Raw genomic sequence first — 12,469 nt, forward strand, 5'->3', positions numbered from 1 at the left:
CTCTTAATACACACTTGATAATAAAGAAAATAAAGGAAATGGCACTTTTCAGCAGCAATCCCAAAAGCTAAGTACGAAAGATAAGTTTATCACTTACAAACAAAGGGGCAGACACTTCAGTTTAAAGGGTGGCTCTGCTTCCAGAGATCTTTCGAAAACCTCCACTTACTAAGCCAGACATTGAGGAAAATCCTCTTATTATGGATCAAAGCTGTGCATTTGCCTTTTAAGATTAAACTTCTGCAACCCACATACATTTTCAAGACGTGTTTACAGAATTTAATTAAGCATTCTGGAAATAAAATGTATTTATTTAAAAAAATACACATACTCTTAGAATTTATGACATTATCTCCATTGCACTATCATGTTAAATTTACCACAGTGGGGTCCCCCCATCAAGACAGTAGCAGGGTGCACAGTAAAAGTACAAAGTACTGTTATTTTGTCAAAAAATGCTAAAAAATGAAGTGTTAAACACAGACCCACAACTACTGAAATGAGTACATAAACTATGAAAACTGTTAGACTATTGAAACTTCTATGTAAGAGCTGTCCCAAAACATCTGCAAACATGATCATCTCCACAATTAAAGAAAAGTTAGATTTTCTTCAACAGGATATTTTGTTATTGCTACCAAGCAAGTGAAAGAGCTTTTTAATTAAAGCATCTCATCTAACAGCTGTGGCAACATCAAAGACTTTGCTTCTCCCTAAATAGGAAAGGAAATGTGAGCTGCACTGTATAACAGGTAGAATGAAACCCTTCAAGACTTTCAAATTCCTGTTGTGTTTTTTCAAGGCACCAGACAATACAACCGATGTTCATAATCCCAAAATGCACCGTGCTACCTGTAATTTAAATATAGTAGTACACTGTCTACCACAATTTCCATTAACCAAAAAGAAAAACATTTCAAATCTAAGACTAAATACTGTATTCTACTGAACCCAAGTTGTACTGTGCTAAGTTTCATGGAGTGACAGTGCACACCGGTTTTTAGCAAACAGCAACTTTGCTGAGCTCTACTAACGACCTGAGTTCAGCTTCTGACACAGAATAAGAAAATTCTCATAAGAGACTAATTTGAAATTTACCTGAGGCTGTCAAGACTACACACAAAAGATTTTCAATTTCAGTTTGGGCAGACATATTTGATTTGTAAACATTAAGTGTTTTAAATTCAGAAGTCTTATCCATCTTATCTTTTGGCCAAGTTGCTTGTAAGTTCTTGTCATAAGGTCCCCTCAATGGGCTTGATTTATACGTGCTGGGGAAGGGTGGTGGGTAGTGACACAGGCTAATGTCTGTTAAGGCTGCTCCTTCAAACCATGTTTATCAATGATTCCTTTAAAAGAGAACTATCAGTACAATTTGTGTTATGATACAGCTAATTTTCTCAAAGTTACAGGCAAATATTGTACACTTATGAAAAAGACAAAATATTCCTAGCACTATTCAATATTCAGAAAAATGGGAACAATTTCTTGAGACAAAAAAATGGTAAAAAATCATACAGTACATATAAAGTTACCAAATAGGATCTAAGGAAAGTAGGATGAACTGTTACACAAAGATAGGAACTACCTGAAGCAGGACTGTACTAATACTTTTATGTTTCATGAAAGCCAGTAAAAGCTAGAGCTAAAGTCACAGGAAGGGAAGAGCATGCATTTTTACATCATCAATTACACTAAAAAGATTCTCTGGAGAGCAGAAGCTGCAGTAAGCCTTATTTTTCAAGGTATCTATAAGAATGAGAATTTTAGAGTTAAATAAAAGCTTTACAAAACTAAAGTGGATTCTGTTGTCCTAAGCTTTCTTTCACATCCCACTGAAACAAGTAAAAAAGACATCATCTGTGGAACAGGGCAATTCTGAACTGCAAGCTAGAATTCAAGACCACTGCTAGATGGATTTTAAATCCCAGATTGAGTCTTGGGAGTATGTCCAGAAAAATCACAACAGTTACATTAATCAGAGTCAAAGATGAGATATGGGGGAAAAAAAAAGAATCTTTGAAGAGAAGCTGAAGTACAGGAACACATAGTTCATGTTAAGAGATTATAAGCACTCTTGAAAATAAAGAGGAGGAAGTCTCCGAGCAAATAAAACTGAAGTAACAACAGAGAGGGAAAGGACAAAATGAAGAGGTAAATGGACAATGAAATAATATCCAAAAGTGTTCCCCCGCCAGGAAGAGAGCTTTCAGACATCCAGATGAGAAAATTGTGACAGGCACATTCATTTACAGAAAAAAAGAAGACATCAGAAAGGCATCCACAAGGGCATAAAGCAGAAGATACAAGTTGGCACACAACACAGCCTTCCTGCTGGGGTTAACACAATCTGAAAAAGAGGCACAGAGGCTGTTGGGAAACAAGCAGGAATCCTGTGAATTTTCACATTTACCCAAAACAAACAAAAAAAAGTTTTGTAATAAAGGCAAGGATTAAAATTTGATGTTTCTGACACTGGAAAATAATGAAACAAAAGTTTTGAACCTATGTTTACTAGGTTGAGGCAGAATTCAGAACCACAAGAGGTTAGGTAAGAAGACAGAAGTCTCAGACTTGAGGACATCATAGGTAAACCAGCGTAAGGGAACTGCATGGAATCAGGGAAGGAGAATTTGAATCAAATTATTTATGAGTGCCAGCTAAATATTACATGAGACAAAGCGACTCTGCTACACAGTAAAAGGCCAAGCCAAAATAACAAAATAGTAAGTGATTATGGGACAAAAATCTTCTATTTAGTACAATCATTTCTATTGCAGGGAAGGAGAAGTTCTCAGAAATTCTGGAGAGTTTAGTAGTGGAAACACTTTACAAAATATTCCTGACTATTCCTGGTTTTCCACTTCATAAATTTTCTAACCTGACAGTGGGGAATGGAGTAAAAAAGGCTGTCACTCTTGCCACAACTAATGATAACTACAGAACAAACATAAATAATAAGTAATGCAATGATTTTTGAAAGCACACAAGCAGCACAGAACAACAGCACTGGGAGGGTCAGGTAAGAAGTCATTTGGCCCATTCCTCATGTCTTACAGCAGTATTATCCACAACTGGACAACTCCTGATACAAGTCTAAGCTGTTACTGACAAAAATTTGGTACCTTCTCCAACCAGTTCTTCCCTTGCTCCACAAGCCTTACTACTCAATAGTAGTATTTAACATGAATCTTCCTTACTGATGCCTATATATACTGATTCATAGTCTGAGCATCATGCAATTATTCTTTTCTTTACAGCAACCCTTTAGATATACCCAGATAGAGTAGAAAGATTAACTGCCTTGTCTTCTATTTCACACTACTTAACATATATTTCACTAACACAGCAAGGGCATTAACAACTCATCTCACTTGTTAAATATAAAGTTCTTTTCTTCCCCTGCAGGGATTACAGACAGGGATTACTAGATCTGCACTTAAACGAGAACTATCGCAAGTACAATTCTCAGTATTTTTCCCAATCAAACAGCATCCCATTGCTTTGAAGATAGAAATTCAAGACCAGTTTTTAACCACGTTAGAGGACATACTCTTACACATTCAACCTCATCAGCACACTTAAACATTCAGGCCATTACTGCGTGGAGACAAATCTCTGATCCTTCAATATAACCTTCTCATTTGTCAGCAAGACATAAATAACCATCCTCTAAGTACAGTTCACCAACTACTTTTGCATCTATCATTTAGCATATTTATTCAGGCTAAACTTCTTTAATTTGCCTGGCCTATGAAACAGTATCAAAAATCTTGTAAAAAAAGTAAAATCCACAGAATACCACACATCCATCAAATCCCAGAATCACAGATCTGGAGTTGGAAGGGACCCATAAGGATCATTGACTCCAACTTCCTGCTCCTCGCAGGACTACCTAACACTAAACCAAATCAAGTGTTTCTTTGTTAATATGGCTTACCTCTTTTGGACACTGATTTTTGCAGGAAGTAAGAAGTTCCTTTTCTTTTAAATCAGCACATGTTAGTTTTCTGTAAAAGAAAAAATGTATTTGCAATAAATGCCAAATTAAACCCAACAAAAGTCAATACAATCAGGGGCATATTTTAGAGTATATCTCACTGTAAAGGAAAGAGGGCTCATCGGTCCACATCCTGTGGTACTAATATAAACTACACTATTTTACAGACAAAATCACATACATTTAGAGGATCTGAGGTACTTCAAAGCACACAAAGAAGGGCATACATGCATGGGATGAATGTTTTCAGAGCAATACACAGAGAATAATGTTTAAATTTACAAGTCCTATCTTATACTTAGTAAAGTCTAGCCTACCCTATATCCATTCATGCACAAATTATTAAAAAGGAGTACAAACGATTACTAAGAAGTTTTCCAGTTAAAACAGCTAGAGTTTGAAGAACATCAGTTGCAAAGAGCTTTTACTCTAACTACATTAATTCTAATTTGTTATAAAATTCTTCTTTACATGCTGTAAAAGAATGACATATAGATCAAGCATTATGTAGATTACTATATATTTGCATCGTGCAAAATATAACTGTATTATAAAAACCTTACAAAAACCAGTTCCGCTCATAAGACTCCATTCATCTGTAAAAATTTTAGCAGTAATGCCAAATAAAATACGGGCAAATTTTAAGTAGAGAAAAAAGCATTGTATTGAAAATTCTAACCTTCAAAAGAAATTTTATAACTTGCCGTAAGAGTAGCTCCCATCCCCAGACATTTCAAATGGTTTCCAGTTACTAGCATTCAAACGAAAAGCTGGGTTCAGTTCTGACACTTACAAGCATTCAATATACAGTATTGATAGTTTGCAGTGACACTTTATTTTAAGCATCTGGAGACACGACGGGCAATCCCCAGGATGACAGGGCAAAACACATCGGTGAGGACAGCCAGATGGCCGGGGCTTGGTACACTCCTCTTCACACTGCAAACATTCTGGACCTGCCTAACAAAATAAAAATTAAGTACTAAAGAAAGTGCCAAATGTTTCTTTGTTAGATGCCATTAACAAGCTTTTATATAGAAGAGTGAGCTGGGGTGTTTTTGTTAAAGAAATCCAGCTATTCAGTAAGATATCCCTCAAGCAAAAATAATTATTAAAACATGCTTTTAAAAGAAAAGAAAAAATGCCAGTGTTTATTGGTCAAAGAGACAGAGTTCTATCTTGCTTCCTGGGCATAAAAAGACCTCAATATTAGTGCTTTGGAAAGCTGCCATTAAGCCTGTTAATTCTTTATAGAAAAACTGTTAGAAAAAGAAGTAAATTCATATTCAGAACTAACTTTTCCCACCCACCATGTAATTGTAATACTTTAGTCATTACATGCTGCTCTGTAATACAGGGGTGGGGAAGTTTTGTTTCCTTGATTTTTAAAAAGAGAGCTTTAAGTCATTCCATTTCCATACACATACGATAGTTTGCATAATCTTCCAAAGCGAATTAATTAGCTTAGGTATATGCTGGGAGCTGCTAAGGCATTGCTTCTGCTCCATATACTACACAAAATCTACAAGAGTTGTGGTGTCATTCTCATTCCAGGGGATGCAACCAATATTAGCACAATAGGATGAACATCACCACAGTAAATTACATTCCATTTCTATTCATATTCTTATCTTAACTCATCCAGAACCCTGGTCTGCAATCAAATACACACAGATTGGCATGATTTATCAACTGAACCTACACAGCACAGTATTTAAGGCCCACCATCACATACAAATGCTCATTTTCACAGAAGTCAAAGTAATTTATCCAAGAATGAAACTGCACAATGCTTCCCCAAAAGGACTGATTCTAGGCCAACATTTTGCTTTATGCTGTTCAAAATAAGGACATAAGAATTTAAGTTCCTAACAAAAAGTTACCCCCAGTTTTCTTCCAGACCCTTTTCTGCTTCTACAGTTGAACAATTTTTGCTGAAGTTTAAAAAGGAACCTTTGTACCATGACCATTTACAAAACTCAACCCCCAAAAATTCACATCCAAGAAAGACAATAGCAACTGAAAGCACTTAGAAAATTGTGATATAAAATTTAACAGTAGGTAAAAGCAAACAGCTGGCCTTCCTGCAATTTTCTAACTCAACATGTAGGAAAAAAAAAAACTAAATTCCAGACAGAAAAATCACCACTCAGACTTATAAAGAAAAAATTGAATTAGCCCTTTTCTGACTACACCTGCAATTTGGTCTATCAAAACAACAGAACAAAAGCTCTAAAGGTCAAAACCAACTTGAGTTTATAAAAATTCAAAGAAAATTGAGAAATAAGACTTACCCATACTTCACATGTACATAAGACTCTTGTTTTCTGAGAATGTATTCTCTCGTTCAAAATGGAGCTAGGAATAATCCTGACCCATTCACATATTAATTGGTTCAACTGAAGGAGTAGGCAGACCGCCTCTTGTAAGTCATAACTGGAGATGCTTAAACAACTGTCACTGTATTTACTGATGTCACTCTATTGCTGTAGGTTAATGTTCCACAAGTTACACTAACAGCTCATACTCCTCAGACAGAAGTTCGATAAACATTAATAGAATAATACAGTAGCTGAATATATACAGTTAGTAGATGACAACACCACTTGTAAATAAAATGATATCCCTGTGGATGCGAGTCTTAAGTTAAAATACAACATTTACGGTTTGTACTCAACTGAACGCTTGCTCAGTTTTCCAAATGCCCAGACAGACCACGTTGCAACTGTTTCTAAAGTAATGCTTTAAAAACTTAAAAAGCTATTCTCCTCCAAATCATGACACTAAAACCACAAGCTACATGCTTTTGACTGCTCAAAACTAGAACAATTTTCACCTTCGTACTTACTTTTATTTTTGGCTTGTGTTATTTTCAGCAACTAATACCTACAGCTTCTTAATCACATACATAACAGTTTCTAGTACACACTGATATATATGAATATATCACCCAGATGCTTTAAGAAGTTTTCGTCTATTCTGCAACATTTCCAGTGCGTGCTCCTAAAGATCTGCAAGCCTCCTCAACCCATTTACAGCTCTCCTCAGTAAACAGTTTCCCCAGTAGATAGCAAGTGCATTTGTCTATAGAAATTATCGTTTTCACTTGATCTTGACAGTTATAAAAACTGACTTTAGAAGAGACTTGTCATGAGTGTTAATTAAGGTTTTGAAGAAAACAAAATAATGTATGTTGACAGAAAACCAAAGTAGTGTAGCATTTGCAAAATATATAATATTGTCTCGGTTTTATAGTCTAAAGTAGTATACATTAGCTAGTTGTCACAGCATCAATGGGAAGACAACACATGCAAGTCTCCTAGTGGAAACTGGAATAGATCCTGTGCCTTCCAGCTGCAGGATCTTTATTTTCCAGTTAAAGCTGAAGACAGTGTATAAAATAAGCAAAAAGGAAATCAACTTACCTTCTTTTCATCTTCAGTACTGTTCAATTTAGTAACATGATGACATTCTTTCATACAGGTGTGATTCTGACAATCAAGAAGCCGCCCACAAAATCTTATACATGGGTAGGGATTTGCCGAATGACATGGTAATGAACTAACCTATAAGTTAAAAAGAATATGTATATATACACATATTGCACATGTGTGATACATATATATACACACACAAAGAAGCACACCAACATTACAGATAAATTTTGCTTCTTAAGTATCTTTGTTAAAAGAAGAAAAACAGTGCAATGTTTGACTTCTTTTTTTAATAGATTTTAGGTCCCTATACCAACATAACCACACAAATTAGTTTTACACTGATTATACAAGGTATATAAACAACCTAACACTTGCAACAGCTTCCTTTTTTTTAACCAGACTGTTACAATCTCAAATATTTTAGTATGATTTATTCCTCCTTTCCAAATTGCACTCGTGTCTTCCATTAAAGGTTCCTAAACTGCTTTACAGTTATTGCAGAAAACAGTTACAGTTCACTTTCACTGGACTAATTGCATTATGGTCATTATAAACCCAAAACATTTTACAAGTCTACAAAGAGAAAACAACCTGCAAGCCAGAAATTCTAAACCCCAATTACAGACTATATCAAACATAACTCCCAGGAGAGGGAAGGGCAAGAAAAAATAGCTCTATGACAGGACTTGGACTTGAGTGTTTTATGATATATTTGTACTTTCTAACTTGAGGTTAACACTCCAGCTAACATAGCTTTGTAGTACTATTCAGAGCACCAATTTAGAAGCCTTTAATCTTCATTGGTACCGAAATGGAGTGTGAGCTCCTAACTTGGTTAACTAGGTTACTTTCCTAAAGCTGAATGTTACAAGTCCCTCCACATCACAAGTATCAGAGGAAACTTGTTCCCATTTTCCAACTATTATATAATATTCACATTTTTAAAAAATTGGTTTCTGTGATGCTGTCAAAAAAATTGATTTTCTTCTTTATATGATCACTTCAGGGAGAAAAACAGAAATTATTTGTGATGTTATTACACAATAGGCTAATGTGACATAAGTCACTTTGACTAGGCTAAGGGTGTGATTTTGTGTAACAGCTTAAGTTGACTGAATAGCTTTGCACTGTACACTTTCCTTTTCTCTCTTCCAACTGTGGAATCCTAATTGCACACTCCTACTACTTTGAACAAGTCCTACTAGACATCTGACTTTAGAGCAAGACAATACAACTAATCAAAATGGAAGAAAAGGAATTAACAGAAAAAACATTCCTTGTCTTTTGCTACATTTGCAAGTTGATCGGCCATACACCCAGGTAACCACTGGAACTGAAATGAGGGAAGAGAGAACAATTGCCCACAGGGCAGAGCAAGGGATGTTCTCCCTTCAGCACCATCTGTGTTGATCTCCCTCAGTCCTAAAGCAAAAATACATTAAGTAGAGTTTGAATCCAACTGCCTATAGAAGTGTTTTCACCAAAAAAAAAAAAGACCGTACTCCACATCAAGTCACTGCAAAATGCAATTCATTCACAAGACTTCTCACTCCTCATCCTGACCCACAGAGGCTCTGTGAACAGGAATCTGCATGGCAGGCTGAACATCAAGGATGGAATATGCAGGAGAAAACCTCGAGGCTATTGTGTCCAACAGCCCTCCCATGCCCATGTCAGAGCTGAAGCTCATTACGCTGGCTAAAGCACTAATACCATAGCAAGTCGTCTGAATGCATGGTTCATACAGCCCCCTGCAGACATCCTACAACTCAGTCTCTGATGGCTTACATTTCTGTTGACCAAATGAGCAAAAGCCAGCAATAGGCCTAATAAAAAGAGAGTCTAAAGTGAACAATGGTACTATACCCACCAAACACACACCAATTACCAAAGGTTTTATCATTCCTAATGTCCTGTCTCCTCTCATCCTCCTCCATTTCCCTCTTCCTTTCTCAGAGTCACAACTTCCTTTCAGTAGCAACATAAGTAGTCAAATGATGCTGAAAGGTAAAAGAATGAATGAAAAGGTGCACTGAGCATTAAGATCTGCCACTGCCCACTTCTCTACCTTTCCTTGCTCCCCCATTTCCACTCCAATTTTTACGACCACTAGTTTTCCTGCAGCTCAGGCAGTAATAGCAGATCAGGACAGTAGTAGCAGATTAGGTCTGTGACTGCACAGTTGAGTATGCTTATGAGACTTCTTTTACCAAGAGTTAAATCTTCCATCAGTTAAGGACACAGCCACTAGCTGCAGTTAGAGAGAATTAGCTGGTAACATCCCTCAGGTACACCAGATGAGCTGCAATGTTGAATGAAGCCAGGGGCAGAGAAGGCACACAAGCCAGTAGAGAACAGGAACAGCTTTCAGCCAGCCAACTGCAGGAAACACCCCAGCCCTCCAGCTGCATCCAATACAGCTTCAGCTTGCCCCACTCACTGACCTTCCTAAGTCTCAAGTCCGAAAGGATAAAAGAGTCTTCTGGAGTCAACTGACATTGCAGCGAAAATCAAAAGAATTTTGATTAATTTGAACCTACATTACATTTTCAAACTTTGTTTCCATTTTTTGACAAGTGAATCTGTTGTAGATATAGTAATAAATCCAAACGACAAAGTAGAGTAAAACTTTACTTTCTATGGTTGGAATGCATTTCTGAAATAGCTAAATGGAGGTCACTACTCTTGCTACAAAGATGAGTATCAAAGCAGCCACAAACTCCAGGAGGCTGACGAGCTGAAGAACAAAGAATGCAGATGAAAACCAGAAGTACTTCATGAAAGCTGAATGGAAAAAGAAAGAAAATAGGAGACACCATTTTCAGACCACAAGTCTTCCACAGGATAAGGAAAGGGAGGCAAGGAAAAAAGAACAAGACAACTTACAGAAGCTTTCCAGAATATCTCCCAAATGCATCAAAACAACTAACAGATACGTCAATTGGAATATAAAAGTAAAAGTCAAGTACAATAAGGCAGGGAATTTTTGGAAATATTCATAAGGTATTTAACCATAAAGATTGATCTCATCAGGATTTTCATAAAATTTTGCCTAGAGGCAGAGTAATGGTCTTTCTCCTATAAATGAACCACAACTAAGAAAAACCTTAGAATAATAAAATATAGCATTAAATTCCTACCAAAAAAAACAAACAAGAAGAAAGTTCTATCTGCCCAAGAACAGCAAGACTGATATTACAGAATACTCAAAATACTCAGAGAAACAAAACCAGAATGTTTCCCTTCCCTTAGAACATCTAATGAAATAAAGCAACTACAAGAAAATTAAATGCAGCAGATAAATTAACATCATATCCAGGTAAGATATCCTTGCTGGTCCTCATTTACCTTGTATAGTCTTTAATTAATGTTTTCCCATTAAACCAGATTTTGAACATTAGCTTTCATACTTTGATTTTAAAAGAGCACATGTATGCTACTGCTATGAAATGCCAATGCTTATAGCTGTTCAAAATCAAGCATCAAGTTTTCATTTTGGAGTGGCAGCAACTGTTGATGATATGTGACTTTTCTGACCTACAACCTGGAACAAAATTGAGAGCTACTTTTAAGCACATATAAATTAAAATATGAAGTTATTAATTTCTTCTAAATATATGTAAAAGCATCCAAAACTTACACAGTACAATTATTTAAAAGAAAGTTGCATACTGTAGCTAAAAAAAAATCCTTGCTTAGTTTAAACACCATGCAGAATCATACTTTCACTGAACCCAAATTTTATACATATAATCTGAAAAGTAGTTTTAAGTCTGTTGTTTCAAGTGATAAATTGCTTGTTCAAGATACCCAAAGACATGTAAGACCTTGAATTGAATCAATCCCTTTAAAGTGCCGAAGTGAAATTAAAAAAAAATCCCAACAGAACAACCAACTCCAATACGCACACAAATTAAAATTACTGTTCAAGTGTAAAGCCTGTAGATCTGCTTATTATACAGCTCCAGCGGTTTGCTTGCATTCTCTCTTCTACTCATTGTCTGCAGGCATCCCAGTACAATACATTACTTTATAACTTGTTTCCTTCCTAGTTTGTTTCTTTTATACCTCCTCCACTACAGGAGGTATAAAAACAGTCCAACATTAGTAACAACATAGTACAGCAATGAGCCCCTCTTCACAGCAAAAGTTTGCCTGACAAAATTGCTGCTTTCAGCACTTGTGAAAAATTCGCAGTTCTCAGTGAAAATCCCCTCAGGGGCTGGAAACTAGTATAGGAGGGTAGTGTTCATAAATACATAGAAGTGTTTTCTCTTGTTAACAAAAAAGTAGTTTGCAGTAAGATTACTTGTTAAGTGCCAATGTGGCTGTAAAACACTGAACAGATATTACATGTTTTGGTTTTTTCTTTTTAGAGACCTCAGAACAACATAGAAATCTACAATGCACATAAAATACACTGTAAACACCCACTGACACAAACATTAACAAATCATTCTTTTCCTTGGCTGCTATCAAAATCTCAAAGATCAGGACACTTCATTCCACGCCAGAACTGCTAAACTTGAGCAGGAAGGAAACACTGCACTCTGCTGGCTGAGAGAAGAATGTTTAAACTAGAATATCGTAACATCAGTAAATCTATATAATTGAAGATATAGACTCGCTGGAATTCTTCCTTATTTTCTATACTAACCCATTAAAAAAAAAAAAAAAAAAAAGACCCAAAGCCATTGGCTGATTGTGCTAAGAATATTCTGAAAAAAAGTATTTATAAATATGTAGTAATCCGAGCCATTTTCTCTAATAAGAAGAGCCATACTGTCTCTGTTATGGGGAGGGACATAAGCTTCACAACCACATACATCTGAACGGTACCAAAACCAAAAACATTGTCTAGAGCAAGTTATATATTGGGTCAATTGACCATATATTTTGTTTATACATAAATTCATGGAAGTTATGGTGAGATTCAATATGTCATATCACAAAAAATGTCACTGACTGGATAAAACGTTGGCTGATATACCTGCAAGTTTTACTGTGGAAAACAAAAACAAAACCCAGCTGT

The 12,469-nt window shown here is 36.0% G+C and overlaps 1 protein-coding gene across 2 annotated transcripts in view; it reads right to left on the reverse strand.

Annotated features, from left to right (window-relative positions):
- Positions 1–12,469, reverse strand: part of NFXL1 (nuclear transcription factor, X-box binding like 1) — a 51,712-nt gene that overhangs the window by 16,670 nt on the left and 22,573 nt on the right. For both annotated transcript variants that reach the window (XM_074904752.1, XM_074904751.1), the window contains exons 16-18: positions 7,426–7,566; positions 4,794–4,960; positions 3,941–4,010 (exon numbers count right to left, since the gene is read on the reverse strand). In XM_074904752.1, coding sequence (XP_074760853.1) covers positions 3,941–4,010; positions 4,794–4,960; positions 7,426–7,566 — 378 coding nt within the window. The remainder of the gene's footprint in view (positions 1–3,940; positions 4,011–4,793; positions 4,961–7,425; positions 7,567–12,469) is intronic.

This window comes from Athene noctua, chromosome 4, assembly GCF_965140245.1.
Source record: "Athene noctua chromosome 4, bAthNoc1.hap1.1, whole genome shotgun sequence".
Classification (NCBI taxonomy): domain Eukaryota; kingdom Metazoa; phylum Chordata; class Aves; order Strigiformes; family Strigidae; genus Athene; species Athene noctua.